The 17,991-nt window shown below is 44.4% G+C and overlaps 1 protein-coding gene across 15 annotated transcripts in view; it reads right to left on the reverse strand.

Annotated features, from left to right (window-relative positions):
- TCF7L2 (transcription factor 7 like 2) overlaps positions 1 to 17,991 on the reverse strand; it is a 429,368-nt gene that overhangs the window by 192,089 nt on the left and 219,288 nt on the right. For all 15 annotated transcript variants that reach the window (XM_030202715.1, XM_030202717.1, XM_030202716.1 and 12 more), the window contains exon 5: positions 12,592 to 12,693. In XM_030202715.1, coding sequence (XP_030058575.1) covers positions 12,592 to 12,693 — 102 coding nt within the window. The remainder of the gene's footprint in view (positions 1 to 12,591; positions 12,694 to 17,991) is intronic.

Below are 17,991 nucleotides of genomic sequence, written 5' to 3' on the forward strand. Positions count from 1 at the left end.
AACCCTGACTGGTTGTTGCCTAGGACAGGTTTGGAACTGCAGATCTGGGGGACAGGAAGGGGAGTGAGGATGGGGGGAAATATAGCCAGACCTGTCACTTAAAGCCCCCTGATACAGGAAGCATTACAGGCAGAGTCCTGATGCTCCTATTTTCCTACCTTAGAAAACACGTTTTTAAAAAGTGTGCCCTATTCTCTTGTACCAAGACACAAAATAAACCCTCTCTGTGTAGGGCCTACATATTCCAGTATTGTTCATTACCCCCAAAGTCTCTCCCAAATGGAGCTTATGAAATTCACACAAAACCACCACCCAAGACTTTAGTTATGTATTTAAAGGATCGACACAATAATTTTACAAAAGGTTATTGCTTTTAGTTTTTATTTTCTGGTTTTTTTTTTAAACGTTTACCAAGTTCTTCGTCATGACTTCCAGGCTGCAGTGCAAATTTTGACAGCAGCCGTGCTTTAATACCTCTGAGCTCCACCCACTATCCACATACATCCCCTGGCTCACTCACAACTAAACATTGCCAAGGACAAGAAGGGAAAATTAACTTCCGTGTCAACATGAGGATGACAAGAGAGTACTGAAAACCATACAATGAATTAATAAATGTGAACCACAGGCAGCACAAATAGATCATTCACACACCAGCAGATCTGGCCATACTCATGCCATCACAAGGACACAGGGTTTAACAACAAAATAATCATTATCGAGGAACAAGGATCAACTCAGCCCTGGTATGCAAGAGATCGATCAATTTCACTAATATTGTTGTGAGGAGCAATCCACTTTCTCCTGATCACACCCTGCTAAGCAGGGGGGGTCACAAGCAATAGAGAGAGGGACAACAAGGCTCACCACATCACTTGTGAAAATGATCCACGTGGAAGTGCTCAGTTTTGAATTCCAAGTTTTAAAAATAAAGCGGGAAGAACGGCGCTTAACTTTAGCCGCTTTTGTGCCGTCACCCAAATTAAGGGCGTTCATGGCATTAATGTCTCCAACCTCAAGGGCGGCCCAAGAAGAAGCCGTCCGAGCCGTGTGGCCGGCCAAGATGGCGGAGGCGAGGAGCGGGGGATGGGCGTTTATGGCGGGAAAAACCGCCACGCCGGAGGAAGGACCGGGACATTCATCGGTCACGAAACTGTCACCCAACAAGGGCGAATCAGGCTTTAAGACCCCCGCATCCCCTCTAGAAGCGCTCAAGCGATCTGGGGACCGACTCTTTGCGCCCTCGCCCTCCGACGCCATATGCCACGAGGAGAAGAATCGGGGAACCCCCTGCCCGCTATAAAAAGGTAAAAATTACCTGCTTGCCGCTCCGAGCTGTAACGACCTGGTGTCCCAGTGAGTAGCTGCAACAAACGTTTAAATAAACGTCGAAATAAACGCCTTTAAGGACGTTCAAAATTTTTTTTTTTTTTTTTTTTTTAACGGAGCCAGCAGGAGGGGGGAGAAAAGGAGGGACCTGGCACCACCAGGTTTGCACTTGCTCAAAAGAGCCCTCAACCCCAGGCACTCAACAAAACCTAAGAATTAGGCTTGGAGGCCTAGCCAGAGCTGCTGCTGTGTGTGACCACCACCTGCTGAGATAGAGAACATACTGGGGAGTTTCCGGCAGCACATGACCACATATAGGGAGGCAAAAGGATTGCTCTCTATCTCCACCTGCTGGTAGATGGACACAACCCACCAGTCTATGGATTGATCAGCTTGATGATATGGAAATAAAAGTTGGCAAATCTTGTCGGAAAGCCCATGCTACTCCTAGGAAGAAATGCAAACTTACTGCAGCTGATCAACCTCTGATGAACATACCCACTTCTTGGGAAATCTCAGGATGTGCAAGAGTGTACAATCATCACAGGTCTGCAGAAGGAGGGACATACTTATGCCATGATGTAGCAGAACATGAAATCATTAAAGCAGGTTTGCTATGGGTCTTGGGAAGCTTTTCTGAGCTCTGGGCAGGGGGGAGGGCCGTTAACCTGCCAAGATGGTGAATGACATCATTTCATTTCAACTGGCATCTGGGCTTCTTATGCACTAGTTGACTTGGCTATCGGGAATGGGAAGACGAACAGTGAGGCCTCTTGGACAAAAAGGTTTATCATTACTGCTCACCTCCCCTCCACCTCTCCCACAGACACAGCAGCCAGGCTGATATTCGGCAAAACACGATTCGAAAGTGCTAAACCCCTCCGAGAAAAACTACACTGGCTCCCAATTAAAGAACGTATTACCTTCAAAATCTGCACCCTGGTCCACAAAATTATCTACGGCAATGTCCCAGGATACATGACAGACCTCATAGACTTACCAACCAGAAACAGAACCAAATCATCACAAACATACCTAAACCTCCACTACCCTAACTGCAAAGGACTCAAATACAAAACAACCTATGCATCCAGTTTCTCCTATATTAGCACACAACTATGGAACGCACTACCAAAAGCAATGAAAACAATCTATGACCATCTAAACTTCAGGAAATCACTAAAAACCAACCTATTCAAAAAGGCATACCCTACTGACCCAACATAAATGCCTACATTCTGCAACACAGTAAAAATCAACGATCGTACTGAACATTATATAATCTTCCCTCTCTTCGAATCCCTTTGTGCCTGACTCTAATGTACCCTATTCGACCACATCACCTGTATTCGTTTCTCTGCCGGACTTGGCTAACGCCTTACGGCATTATGTAAGCTACATTGAGCCTGAAAATGTGGGATACAAATGTAATAAATAAATAAATAAATACTTTTTTTTAATAAGAGACTGAAAAACACAATACATTAAAAAGAAACATGCAGCATAGGAGCCAGCTCTGTGGGTACTATGTGTGCTTGAGCAACCCCAATCTGTGTCCAGGGAGGGGTAATTTCCACTGGGTTTGGCATCCCCGATCATTTTGAAAAGTTGGCTCCTATGACATGTAGTAGTTGCTACATTTTCAGGAAGGGCCTTCCTTGGATGGGGTCTGCCTTCAGGAGACCATAAAGTGCATTCTGGCATTTTTTGAAGTCAAGCGTTTACCCCACACACCCACTGAAAATGCACTTACAGGTCTGCACAGGTAATTTTTCCAGGACAGTTTTCAGCAGGGAAGTATACGCATATTTTTCCTTTGAAAACAGGGGCAAAGTCTGCAGAGAAAAGTACCCACAATTAAACGAGCCTGGTCCGGGGGAATGCTCATTTCCCCAAAGATTGTGCAGCACCTTTAAATAATTCTCATACCGGTGCAACCTGAAGACAGCCTTGCATTATTTCTTAGACGTTTTGGATGCTGAAGTAACAACGGAAAATACCAAGTCACAACTGCACTATGTTAACCACTTATATTCTATTCTGTAGCAAGTGGACACTGCATGTATCGGAACACAAGGCAGTCCCTTTTGTTTAATGCATGTCTCATTCAAGACTCAAACCTCCACACCCTGGCCCCCTTACCACCCAATTAATTTTTCGTATTATTTATTTATCAGCAGCAGCTGGAAAGTCAAGCCCGTAAAGAGTAGTTATAGCTGTATTTCTCAAGACAGTGCACACCATTTCTTTCGGGGGTTGGGCCAGAAAAGGATTTCCATATGTTAGGATGGATGTGCATCGCAAAAGGATTTGCTATATAGTAATGTTAAGTATATGCCGAAATGCTTACACGTGACACTTGGATCAGTCATAGTAACATAGTAACATAGTAGATGACGGCAGAAAAAGACCTGCACGGTCCATCTAGTCTGCCCACGATAAACTCATATGTGTATACCTTACTTTGATTTGTACCTGTCTTTTTCAGGGCACAGATTGTATAAGTCTGTCCAGCAGTATTTCCCGCATCCCATCACCGGCTCTGGCACAGACCCCGTATAGGTCTGCCCTCCCCTATCCTAGCCTCTCAACCACCAACCCCTCTTCCCCCCGCCACCCACGGTTCTTTTATGACTTTGCATATGCTTCAGGCAACTTTGGTTTACTAGATGCATACTTTTATGCTTGCTATCAACTACAACATGAATTTCGACAAAGCAAAATACAACTTTGTAGCCTATCAGAAGGTTGGACTTTAGAATCATCTGTAAAAGCACAGCTTCTTGCAAATATACATCCTCATTCTATACGATTTTTCCAACTACTGAATTGAAATAACTACAATGACACTCAAAAGTATGGGAACACAAATTAAAAGATGCTCTTTCTGATCAACTTTGGTCTTGGTTCTCGATAAAGTCCTCAACCTTCTTTACCTGATTCAATAATGTAACCCCTATATATATTTCTTTTTACATTTGTACCCCGCGCTTTCCCACTCATGGCAGGCTCAATGCGGCTTACATGGGGCAATGGAGGCTTAAGCGACTTGCCCAGAGTCACAAGGAGCTGCCTGTGCCTGAAGTGGGAATCCAACTCAGTTCCTCAGGACCAAAGTCCACCACCCTAACCACTAGGCCACTCCTCCACTGTTGCTACTATTTGAGATTCTACATGTAGAAGTCGGCCCTTGCAGATCACCAATGTGGCCGCGCAGGCTTCTACATGGAATGTTGCTAGCAACATTCCATGTAGAATCTCCAATAGTAGCAACATTCCATGTAGAATCTCCAATAGTATCTATTTTATTTTTGTTACATTTGTACCCTGCGCTTTCCCACTCATGGCAGGCTCAATGCGGCTTACATGGGGCAATGGAGGGTTAAGTGACTTGCCCAGAGTCACAAGGAGCTGCCTGTGCCTGAAGTGGGAATCAAACTCAGTTCCTCAGGACCAGAGTCCACCACCCTAACCACTAGGCCACTCCTCCACTGTTGCTACTATTTGAGATTCTACATGGAATGTTGCTATTCCACTAGCAACATTCCATGTAGAAGTCGGCCCTTGCAGGTCACCAATGTGGCCGCGCAGGCTTCTACATGGAATGTTGCTAGCAACATTCCATGTAGAATCTCCAATAGTAGCAACATTCCATGTAGAATCTCCAATAGTATCTATTTTATTTTTGTTACATTTGTACCCTGTGCTTTCCCACTCATGGCAGGCTCAATGCGGCTTACATGGGGCAATGGAGGGTTAAGTGACTTGCCCAGAGTCACAAGGAGCTGCCTGTGCCTGAAGTGGGAATTGAACTCAGTTCCTCAGTTCTCCAGGACCAAAGTCCACCACCCTAACCACTAGGCCACTCCTCCACTGTTGCTACTATTTGAGATTCCACTAGCAACATTCCACGTAGAAGTCGGCCCTCAGACTCACAGAAACAGAACCCTGCGCAGCCTTCTACATGGAGTGTTGCTAGTGGAATAGCAACATTCCATGTAGAATCTCCAATAGTAGCAACATTCCATGTAGAATCTCCAATAGTATCTATTTTATTTTTGTTACATTTGTACCCTGTGCTTTCCCACTCATGGCAGGCTCAATGCGGCTTACATGGGGCAATGGAGGCTTAAGCAACTTGCCCAGAGTCACAAGGAGCTGCCTGTGCCTGAAGTGGGAAGCGAACTCAGTTCCTCAGGACCAGAGTCCACCACCCTAACCACTAGGCCACTCCTCCACTGTTGCTACTATTTGAGATTCTACATGGAATGTTGCTATTCCACTAGCAACATTCCATGTAGAAGTCGGCCCTTGCAGATCACCAATGTGGCCGCGTAGGCTTCTGCTTCTATGAGTCTGACGTCCTGCACGTACGTGCAGGACGTCAGACTCACAGAAACAGAAGCCTGCGCAGCCTTCTACATAGAATGTTGCTAGTGGAATAGCAACATTCCATGTAGAATCTCCAATAGTAGCAACAGTGGAGGAGTGGCCTAGTGGTTAGGGTGGTGGACTTTGGTCCTGGGGAAATGAGGAACTGAGTTTGATTCCCACTTCAGGCACAGGCAGCTCCTTGTGACTCTGGGCAAGTCACTTAAGCCTCCATTGCCCCATGTAAGCCGCATTGAGCCTGCCATGAGTGGGAAAGCGCGGGGTACAAATGTAACAAAAAAAAAAAGGAAAGCCCTAGCATGGATTTCTTTTCAACATCCTTAAAGGACGGATAATTTAATTTTAAACAGCATTCCAATCTACCTGAGGAAAAAGATGATGGGAAAGGCAAATAATTAATCAGTCTACCAGATCCATCATCGTACAGCTTAAACTTCAAGCCAATGTAGCTCCTTCTACAGTGGAGATGCTCTTTCATACTTTCTCAGGCTGTAAATCAATCTTGCTGCTGTATTCTGCAGAAATTGAAGTTTCTGTAACAGTTTTTAGTAAGACCCCCAAATAGCGAGTTACAATAACCTAAGTATGGAATCAGAATTTCCTGTGCCACCGTTCTAAATTTATCCAGGTATAATTTAGATCGAATTATTCTCAGCTTCCATAAGCAGAAAAAAAAAACATTTTTTTTTAGATGAAGTAATTCAAATGTTAAGCCTGAATCAATTATGACCCCCCAACACTTTTGAGTGGTCCTCAGTCATTAGCTTCTCTCCTGTACCCAATTCCAAACACTTACTTAGCTGTCAGCTTCTCATAATCTCCAAACCAAACAACCTTAGTCTTTAGTCTATTCAATTTCAGAAAATTAACTTTAGCCCGGTTAATCAGTTTTGATGACAATTTCCCTCAAGAAATTCATAGTATCTTCACACTTTTCTGGAGCTTCACACAGAAGAAAAATATCATCAGCATATGAGTAGACCAGTAACATAGTAGATGACGGCAGAAAAAGACCTGCACGGTCCATCCAGTCTGCCCAACAAGATAAACTCATATGTGCTACTTTTTATTTGTACCTGTCCTCTTCAGGGCACAGACCTTATAAGTCTGCCCAGCACTATCCCCCGCCTCCCAATCACCAGCCCGGCCTCCCACCACCGGCTCTGGCACAGACTGTATAAGTCTTCCCAGCACTATCCCCGCCTCCCAACCACCAGTCCCACCTCCCATCACCGGCTCTGGCACAGACTGTATAAGTCTTCCCAGCACTATCCCTGCCTCCCACCACCGGCTCTGGCACAGACCGTATAAGTCTTCCCAGCACTATCCCCGCCTCCCAACCACCAGTCCCGCCTCCCACCACCGGCTCTGGCACAGACCGTATAAGTCTTCCCAGCACTATCCCCGCCTCCCAACCACCAGTCCCACCTCCCATCACCGGCTCTGGCACAGACTGTATAAGTCTTCCCAGCACTATCCCTGCCTCCCACCACCGGCTCTGGCACAGACCGTATAAGTCTTCCCAGCACTATCCCCGCCTCCCAACCACCAGTCCCGCCTCCCACCACCAGCTCTGGCACAGACCGTATAAGTCTTCCCAGCACTATCCCCGCCTCCCAACCACCAGTCCCACCTCCCATCACCGGCTCTGGCACAGACTGTATAAGTCTTCCCAGCACTATCCCTGCCTCCCACCACCGGCTCTGGCACAGACCGTATAAGTCTTCCCAGCACTATCCCTGCCTCCCACCACCGGCTCTGGCACAGACCGTATAAGTCTTCCCAGCACTATCCCCGCCTCCCAATCACCAGTCCCGCCTCCCACCACCGGCTCTGGCACAGACCGTATAAGTCTGCCCATCACTAGCCCCGCCTCCCAACCACCAGCCCCGCCTCCCACCACCGGCTCTGCCACCCAATCTCAGTATTGTTCCTATCGTAATTAAATAGATATTGAACAGGGAAGTTGACAACAGTGACCCCTGAGGAAATCCACAATCTGCATTCCACTGCATGGATACCTTAGAATCCTTTCTTCCACTATATATTCTCCTCTGTAAAAACGCACTAAGCCATTTCAAAACAGTACCACTCACTCCAATCTGACTAAACCTAATCTCATCCCACTCAGTACATAAATAGACAGTGACAACAAATAAAGCTGTAGATTTCACACTGAAATTCCAAGTGGTACAAAACAAACTCTAGGGGGTTATTCCCCCCCCCCCCCCACGCCCTGTACATTTGTTCTGGTCAGATGTATGGAAGATATATATATTTTTTTATCTCAATTGCTTTGAAATTAATAACCATTGGACAAATAATTCTTCCCTTTCTAGTGTTCTGGTGGAATTGGTTAATTCATTATAGAAAATATGAACACATTCTTAGAAGTATAACATCCTACTTGAAAAACTTTTACTAAAGAAAAAAATGTAAGAAACTGAATTATGTCTTCTCATATATTGGTGTACGATTTTATACAGTCTATGTTTATCCTCTCTCATCTTTATTGTTCCAAATTTTTGTACTGTTCTTTTTCTAAACCTCAATTTAAAAAAAAAAAAAAAAGATTTGGACATTAAAAGTTGCTTGCCTCTGAAGCTCTAGGATAGAGGTCTATAAAATTATGATAGAGATCTATAAAATAATCAGTGGAGTTGAACAGGTGGATGTGAAGCGTCTGTTCACGCTTTCCAAAAATACTAGGACTAGGGGGCATGCGATGAAGCTACAATGTAGTAAAATTTAAAACGAATCGGAGAAAAGTTTTCTTCACTCAACGTGTAATTAAACGCTGGAATTCGTTGCCAGAGAATGTGGTAAAGGCGGTTAGCTTAGCAGAGTTTAAAAAAGGTTTGGACTGCTTCCTAAAGGAAAAGTCCATAGACCGTAATTAAATGGACTTGGGGAAAATCCACTATTTCTGGGCTAAGCAGTATAAAATGTTTTGTACATTTTTGGGATCTTGCCAGGTATTTGTGACCTGGATTGGCCACTGTTGGAAACAGGATGCTGGGCTCGATGGACCTTTGGTCTTTCCCAGTATGGCAATACTTATGTACTTCTAAGCAGCAAACTCATTTCTCTGCTCACCTCTGCTTGGCGGGGCCCAGGCTCCACATGCTACACTGCTTGAGAATAATTTTCAAACAGTAAGTTTCCTTTTTATATTAAGTTGCCTGTGTGTGAGTACATCTCGTGCGCACAGTCTGCAGGCGTGCAAATCTATCTGTATGTTGTGGTGATGTTTGTGCTTATCTGCCTTATTTTATTTTCTTTTAAGCTACAGGTATGCATGCATTTTCACTCAGAAAATGTATGCATGCCAAAGAGAAGACGTAAATATTTGGATAAAAATTGGAAGTGGGAAGGCCACATACATTTTCACTTTAAAGATCTGGCACAGTGCAAGGTAAGCATATGTAGGGGGGCCCAAGACACACAAAAATATTTGCCTTATCCTTTTTCTCTCTCTCTCTAGAAAATTCAGGGACTTCTTTATCAATGTTCATTAATTCGATTTAACATATTAAACACCACAAATTATTCTCAGATGGCCCTATTTACTAATGTGCATGAAAGCCTTCTAGCAAATGAGGTCCTTCAAAATTTACTACAGACCCCCTTCAAAATACAACCACACTGATTTTAGAAAACATCATGCCTAACTCCTGCTCTAATGACCCCTTTATAATACATACAAAGATATCTATATTAATAATTCTCACCTCAAACATTCTGAAGCTCACTCTGTGGCAGGGAAACCCTGGAGCCCTGCACTTAGGCTGTCACCACTCACTCTCACTGATAGACCCACCCACAGCCACGCCCCTTCCGCACATAATTTGCTACCTCAACGTTCTAATGAAGCTGCAACTTCCGGTTTGTGAGGTGCCAGAGATCGGAATTTAGCCCCATTACTGTTTGCCCTGCCCTCGCGTCAAACGTGATGACATCAAGAGCGGAGCTATGACACTTGACCAATCGCATCGCTCCGCCCTCAACGTCATCACGTTTGACGCGAGGGCGGGGCATACATCGATCTACTATGCGACGACGAACGGAGGGAGTGAGCCAGGCAGGCTGTAGGTCACAGGCAGCGAGGGAGCCAGCCACTCTCTACGTCGCGGGGTGGGTCGCAGGCCGGGGCGGGGCGCCCACGACCACCCTAAAGCACGGAGGGTAAGTCCAGCAACAAGGGGAGGGGGATGGGAACGAAAGCGCCTTGCTAGCGCCCGTTTCATTGGCCTCAGAAATGGGCCTTACTAGTAGTGACATATTACCACCTTTAGGTGGCACCTTCCATCCATGAGGTCCTGCTTTTTCCAGCACATATGGCTGAGTTTTGAGGTTGATGGTCATGTAGGGTTTCCAAGTTACAAGACAATTTTTGAAATCAAAAGAATAGGAATAAATATGTCTAGTAGCTGCCCAAAGAAAGTATCAAAACTTCACCCTAGAGAGAAAGAAACAAACTAAACAACACCTGAAATATGTGAAAGGTTTCAAAATAACAACAAAACAGGGAAGTGTTTTACTAAAGTTTAGCTCGAGTTATCAGCAACAGGGCCCACAGGAATAAAATGGGCCCTGCTGCAGATAACTCGACCTAAGCTTTAGTAAAAGACCCCCTGCAGTAGGTATATCCTTCTCCTCCCACCTTTATGCAAAAAGAATAGTAGGAATCACTCTGGAAAGGACATTAACGCTCATACATGATCCCACTTTTCTTACGTATATCACATTAATATCTGAATTGCCACAGCTACTCTCAGCGGATGGTTCCAACCAGAGAGAAATTGTATACCAGGCCCTCCAACGAAGTACTACTCTACTAAATGAAGACAGATAAAACCAGAGAATGAAGGGCTGAAAAGTCATCTTCGCGTTACCATAGGAAATGGTGCCAGCTCATTACAAAAATATGTATATCAATAGAAATCAAACAAAATAAAACATGGAAAAGAAAACAAAATGATACCTTTTTTATTGGACATAATACACTTCTTGATTAGCTTTCGAAGGTTGCCCTTCTTCGTCAGATCGGAAATAAGCAAATGTGGTAGCAATCAAGAAAGCCAATCAAGAAATGTATTAAGTTATGGCCAATAAAAAAAGGTATCATCTTATTTTCTTTTCCATGTTTTATTTTGTTTGATTTCTATTGATAACCTTTAAGAGTGGACTAACACGGCTACCACACCTCGCTACAAAAATATGTAGAAAACTTACATTTAACACCAATCACTTAACTTGTTAGTGTAGACACATTTTACCAATCAAAGATGACTGCCACGCACTGACTGCGGCAGTGAGGGCCGTGCCAAAACGTCAGCCTGTGGCCTGACTCTCCCCCCCCCCCCCCCCCCCCCCCCCCCACCCCCCCCCCCCCCCCACGACAGCCGATGATCCTGATTTGATGGAGGCTAAAGGAAGAGGAGACAGCCTGACTGCAAGAAGAGCATAGCCCCAGCACTGCCCTCAAGCTCTCACACTGGGAACAGCAGCATTTAACTGTCTCTTCAGGAGCCTTCATCCGGAACAGAAAAACTTACAGGTTGGAGGATTGTTGCCGGCAGAGGCAAGCCACAATGTTTCCCAAGGCCCCAACCCACCGAGCACTGCTGGAGGCAGGAGGCTGGCAAAAAAAAGGTGTAAGTGGGGAAGAACTTAACACTACAAGGTCTACCCCAAGGGCCGGCAAAGTCAAAACCACCCCCTTAGCTCAACAAAACCTGGAGACCAGGCCAGGAGCAAGCACCCACTACAGAGCTGCACAGGATATGTCCATCCATCTGCTGAGATAGAGAAAACTGAAGGAAGAGCTATGGAACAGGATGGCTTATAGGTCAGATTTGGCGCTCTCTATCTCCACCTGCTGGTAGATGGTCATAACCCGCAATTCTCTGGATGTGATCTGTGGTATGTAATGGAACGTGCATCTGGGAGGGTTAAAGATATCTCCCCTATCTTTTCCATGACACACAGGAGTGGGAGCTACCATGAACACAACACCTACATCTATACATTAAAAACACACACAGATATGTGTAACACAAGGTCAGCTTTGTGTGCGTGTTCTGAAAAGCATCTTTTTTTCAGACGACTACCAACAAAATCTTGCAAACAGTGCTATATAAAGTTTCCAAATCAATGTCACAGGGGGATGGGGGAAGAACTCAACCCAAAATACACCTCACCAAATGGTGTGAAAGTTCATCGCTATCATACTGCATAAGCCCCAAGAGCTAAACGCACTCCATTTAACACTGCAATGTCAGGCCACCTCCTCTCACAAAAGAGCTACAGCACTATAAATGGAAACCTCTGAAGTGCTACACTAACGCACAAATTAAAGACTATGCAACTGTTTCCCCGCACTCTCCCAACCAAACAACCATAGTGTGTGACCACATAAGCAGGCAAATTCTGTGCATGCCTGTTAAAAATAAAATAAGAGGCATTAAAGTAAGCAAACATTATGCACATATCCAAAAGAGAAATGTGAAACACTGCAACAACCACCAGGTAGCAATCATTGCTATTGCTACTTTTCAGATGGCCAACTGCTACTCGCATCCTCCCTCTCCCAACCCTATTAAGAACAATATCGCAAAATACCTACAGAGGAGCATCGGGCACGATTCACATGATAGGACTGATAGGATGATCAGGAACCAGCAGAGGGAGAAGCTTGAGTAAAATTTCCAGAAGTTTTAAGAGTAAGAAAAAAATTTTTTTAATCTGGTATCTGGAGTAAGCACCATCACCCTTGTACCACTCCACTTTTCAATGGTGCATTTTTTTTTAAATTTTATAATTTATTTTTGCAGTGAAGGAATGTTTACTTCTAGAGATGTTACTTACAACGATATGCGCTGGCGATGGAGACCTAGCATCCTTGAGAGCTTGTCTACTTTGTAGGTTTCCTGTCTGGACATCAAGTAGTGGCCATTTCATCTGGAGGTACTGGATGTGCAAAAACAGAAATTGGAAGGGGGTGGGGGGGTGGGGGAGGAACACAAAAACAGAAAAATGAGTTCACAAAAGAAAAAATCATAAAATAAATTGCAAAACCAAAATGGAACAGAAAACTGTTAATGTATGCAAAGGAATATAAACAGGGTGTACCCTCTGTATGACAGTCAGCATGCACAAAATCTTCTTTAAAAAAAATAAAAAAGGGTATGGTAACATTAAAGGGGGATGTCTGCTCATAATGGTACTAACATTTTTCTTGCAACTAAAAATTAAGAAATTAAGCATGTATGCACAAGATACCCTACGTAAACTTATTGTAAGCCACACTGAGCCCGCAAAAAGGTGGGAAAATGTGGGATACAAATGCAATAAATAAATAAATAAATAAATTATTAACTATTTACTCAAGAAATTCATCTGGATAGTAGGTTTGACGCTTGAACGCTGCCAACAGCACGAAATGAAATGTACTTCCATCGCATTCTTAGTTACTGTTGTGATCTGTTGCAGCAGATCACAAAACCAATGGCACTGTAAACCCAGTAAAATCTCAATATCTTACTTCAACCAAATCAGAATTGGGGTGCAAAGTAGAAAAAGAAAAGCCCTGTATCATTATAACAGAGCTGCCTCCTGACTAAATGTGCCTGGGGCTAACCTAGGGTTACCATACGTCCGGATTTACCCGGACATGTCCTCTTTTTGAGGACATGCCCGGGCGTCCGGAGGGTTTTGGCCAGCCTGCCCATTTGTCCAGATTTCTGGACAAATGGGCGGGCTGACGCTGACGTGCGGGCGGCGGACCTCCCCTCCCTCACGATCTTCCCTGGTGGTCTAGTGACTTTGGGGCAGGAAAGAGCCCCCTCTTTCCTGCCCGGCGTGCTGCTCTGCATCCTGTATAAGGTCTCGGCGAGATTCAAATGGCCGCCGAGAATTGAAGTCTTGCGAGGCCGCTTCAATCTCAGCGGCCATTTTGAATCTCGCCGAGACCGTCACAGGCAGCATACAGGATGCAGAGCAGCACGCTGGGCAGGAAAGAGGGGGGCTCTTTCCTGCCCCGAAGTCACTAGACCACCAGGGAAGATCGTGAGTAAGGGGAGAGGTGGTGACAGGGCCGGGGGGAGGGGAGGTGAGGGGGTGACCAGGGGGAGGGGAAAATGCGACAGGGGGCGGGGCAAGGTGCAACAAGGGGCGGACTGAGGTGTGGAAAGGGTCGGGGTGAGGTGTGGAAAGGGACGGGAGAGGGCGTGAAAGGGGCGGGGCAAGGACGAGGTATGGGCAGGGCAAGTGTCCTCCTTTTTAAAGGACAAAAAATGGTAACCCTAGGCTAATCTCACAGAACGCATCTCCACCTCTGTCTGTCCACTGACTTTGGTTGTCTCTTGTATATGCCTTGCTTTGTTTTTTTTCATTCACTACCCCCATTACTCATCTCTGGATGAGAGGAGGGAGTTTAGGAGGTGAGGAGTAAGTCTCAGGACCTGCTATTCTACAGTAAGCATATACAAGGGATTTTGTTGTAATTTTAACCAAACAAATGAACACTATCCTATCCGTTTTTCATGCTAATTTGTTGTCTGATACATTTTCCACCCTCTCATGAAGATATACATGACCCACAGTGTTAGCGCACCTGGCATCCTACGAATGCTGGCTTGTACCACACCCGAAAGGAGTTGGCAACCCTCACATATCTAGACCCCCTACTGGGTAAAAACACAGGGCACTCAGGGCCACATGCACTAAACCTAACGTGCCAATAACGAGCCATTAACGAGCAAGTAGTAAACCCTGGCATGCACTAAAAGCCATTTTACGACGACGGTAGCAGCTAACGAAAACGGAATGCAGATGAGCAAATTGTGTAGAAACCCTATTGTAATGAGATGCACTACGCTTTTCCGATTGGAAACTCTAACTCTCGTTGGGGCTGCGCGGGATTGAAAACTGATGAAAAACCGCTATACAAGTCATTCCGCTCCCCCCCCCCCCCCCCCCGCCGCAATAATAAAAACAAAAGTGCAGTTGAGGTCGGCCATCGAAAAAAGCCGTCCGTTTTCGCCGTCACTCCGCCTCCTGCCGCAATAATAAAAATGGAAGTGCAGTTGAGGCCAGCCATGGAAAAAAGCCATCCGTTTTCGCCGTCATTCAGCTAAATGCACTGTGATTGGCTCAGAGACTTCCAGGTCTCTCAGCTGAGTGAAACACGGCCAAAACATGACGTTTTTTATTATTATGGAGGTGAATGATGGCGAAAACGGACGGCTTTTTTCGATGGCCGGCCTCAACTGCACTTTTGTTTTTATTATTGCGGTGGGGAGGGGGTGAGCAGTGCGGGCGGCACAGGAAAGCGTATCTGGCATGCGCAGAGCAGCCAGCATAATGCTTTGCTGCTCTGCGCATGCTCGACCGGCCGACTGTTTTATGATGGAATAGAGAATGCAAGTGAGCTAAAACGAATAGCTCATTTGCATTCCTTTTCCTTGATGCATAGCCGTTCCCTACCGATTTGCTATAGAATTCGGCAGGGAACGGCTCTCTAACGACGACTTTAGTGCATCTGGCTCTATGTAAGAAGGGAACATTTAAAAAAACGATTACAGAAAAATCACGAGACCACATTTTTTTTTTAACCAAGTAGTTGGCGACACCTTATTGACTTACCAATTATTGAAGCATCAGCTTTCTAGGACAAGAGTTCACTTTGTCAGATACACCAACAAATCATTTAGTTTAAGTCTACAAGGTGCCACTAACCTTCCTGTCATTTTTGCAGCTAAAGACTAACCCAGCTAGCCATCTGGGGAGTTTGCTTCTTTGTTTTCTTAAACTAACATGTTGGGTTCCATAACCTTTATAAGAGCCTGAGATGACAACAGTATTTACTCCTGCCAAGGTAACACAAACGCAGCCTACAAAGTTACAATTTCACGTGATAAAGGACATCACGCCTTTCATGAGCACTTTTGAAATACCATACAGTAAGCAAAAGATGGGTGGCAGTAAGTGCTCCCCCCCCCCCCCCCCAAGAAATGGCCATTTGGAATATGGTTCACTTACTGCAAGGCAATTTCTTTTCCAGAAAAAAAAAAAGACAGCCTGTACCCACTGCAGTAAAATGGGGGCCGGCGCATGTCAAAAATATGCACCGATGATAGCGCAGGCCCCCTTTTTACCACAGCTTAGTAAAAGGACTCCTTAGCGAGTTGTGTGCGTTAATCTTAATGTCAATTAGTGCTGATAATTGCTTCTTAACATCCAATTGACGGTGTTGATTAGCCAGTTAACCAATTAAGTTACGTGCATTGTTATAGAATATGCTTCGATTTCTGTGTGGAAATTAAGGCGAGATAAATATAGAATCCCGGGACATATGTGGGGGCTATTTAATAACAAGACACCTAAGTCAAAGTTGCAACAAAAAAAAAAAAACACTACTTCAACAAGAAGAAAAAAAAATTTATGGAAAAATCATATAATCCAAAACCAAAGTTCAGTCACGTAAGGTTACACAAAGAAAAGAGATACTCAGACTGAGTCTAGGTCATAACCTTGGCTTCCATCAAATCAACTCCATAACGTCTATCAAAGGATCCATATGAAACCAGTGTAAAATCTCAAATGCCACAACTGAACAACAAATGCTCTTCTGATCACAATCCATCAAGTAAAAAAAAAAAATGATTATGCTGGGGCAACTGCAAAAAAAATAAAAATAAAATAGAAATTATTTAACAAAAAAATAAAAAAATCTTCTAGCATTCCTCAGAACCGTCAAATTAAATATACCACTTACCTGAGAGGTCACATTGAAAAATGGGGCTCACAATATTCAAAGTAAGAATAATTTCGAGGGCCCTTTTACTAAAGGGTGGTAGGGCTACTGCGTGGGTAGAGTGCGGTCAAACAGCACCACCGCGGGGCACGATGAGGCATCCTATAGTATTGCTGTGATCAGAATGCCGATGCCCACGCTAGAAAATAGAAATTATTTTTCTAGCACAGGGGGCGGGGAGTAGGCGTGCCCTGTGGTAATTGGACAGCATATGGCCATCGACGCATGCTGATTACCGCACGAGTCACGACAGTAAGAGCTCAGGCGGGAATGGCCACACACCAACTGTGAAATTAGCGCACTGCCATTACTGACACATTTACAATTATGTCATTTTTCCACCATGCTAAAAAGTGGCCAGAGCACACAGCAAACCCACGCACTAAATCACAGTGCCAGTCACTTTCCAGTGCAGCTTGGTGAAAGGACCCCTAGGTGCCTTTTGAAACGTTAAAAAAACAGAAACCTCTATGCCTTTATAAAATAAAAATTATCCCCAATAGCCCCGGGATTCTACATAAGGCGCCTTAATTTCCGCACTGAAATTGAAGCGTATTCTATAACTAGCTAATCAGTGCTGTTAATTGGATGTTAACAAGCAATTAGTACTAATTGGCATTAAGATTTACCTATAGAATTGCTTAGCGAGTTGTGCAACGTGGTGCACGTAAATTCTATGTTGTATGTTGAAAAGTGGGTGGGTTGTGGGCGTTTCTACAATATATGGACGGCTGTTATAGAATAGACCCGTTCCGCGCCTAATTTACGCATTGGGATTTACACCAGGTTTTAGTTGGCATAATTGACCACAAATTAATTTAGTCATGAGGAGCAGCACTCAGTATATTCTATAACATACATGTAAATTAAAATGTACTTTATAGAATACACTTTGATTTCCGCGCAGAAATTGAGGTACGATATATAGAATCTAGTCCTAAGTGTACAAATATTCTTGTGCAAAATTTACACCTGCACCAACAGATAGCAGGCACTCTGTGTGTTTCTGTGCATTTTAGAATAAATATTCTCCAGCTAGCCTCAAACTATGCCCTTGGGAATCTACATACGGTCCACATAAAAAGTGGGCGTGCTCTTTTCGTGTATCAATTTATACCCATGTAGTCGGCTATGCAGTTTTGTGAGCACCTTTTTCTGCATACGAAATCTGCTTTACATAGAAAGCATTTCTATAAAATTACCTCTTTCTGTAGCCAAATTTGATAGGGTAGAGTTTAGTTTTTTGGTGGTTTTTTTTTTTTTTTTTTGGGGGGGGGGGGGTAACTCTATTCTTTATTAAACCAAGAGCAATGAGAATAAACAGTAACAAGAACTGTAAATGTATCAATAGTCCATTATTTACTTCCTTGGTTACACATTTTACCCCATGTATCTCCTCCCCCCCCCCCCCCCCCCCCCAGGGGATTTTGTTTTGTTTTTTGTTTTTTCAA

This window comes from Microcaecilia unicolor, chromosome 5, assembly GCF_901765095.1.
Source record: "Microcaecilia unicolor chromosome 5, aMicUni1.1, whole genome shotgun sequence".
NCBI classification, from domain to species: Eukaryota; Metazoa; Chordata; class Amphibia; order Gymnophiona; family Siphonopidae; genus Microcaecilia; species Microcaecilia unicolor.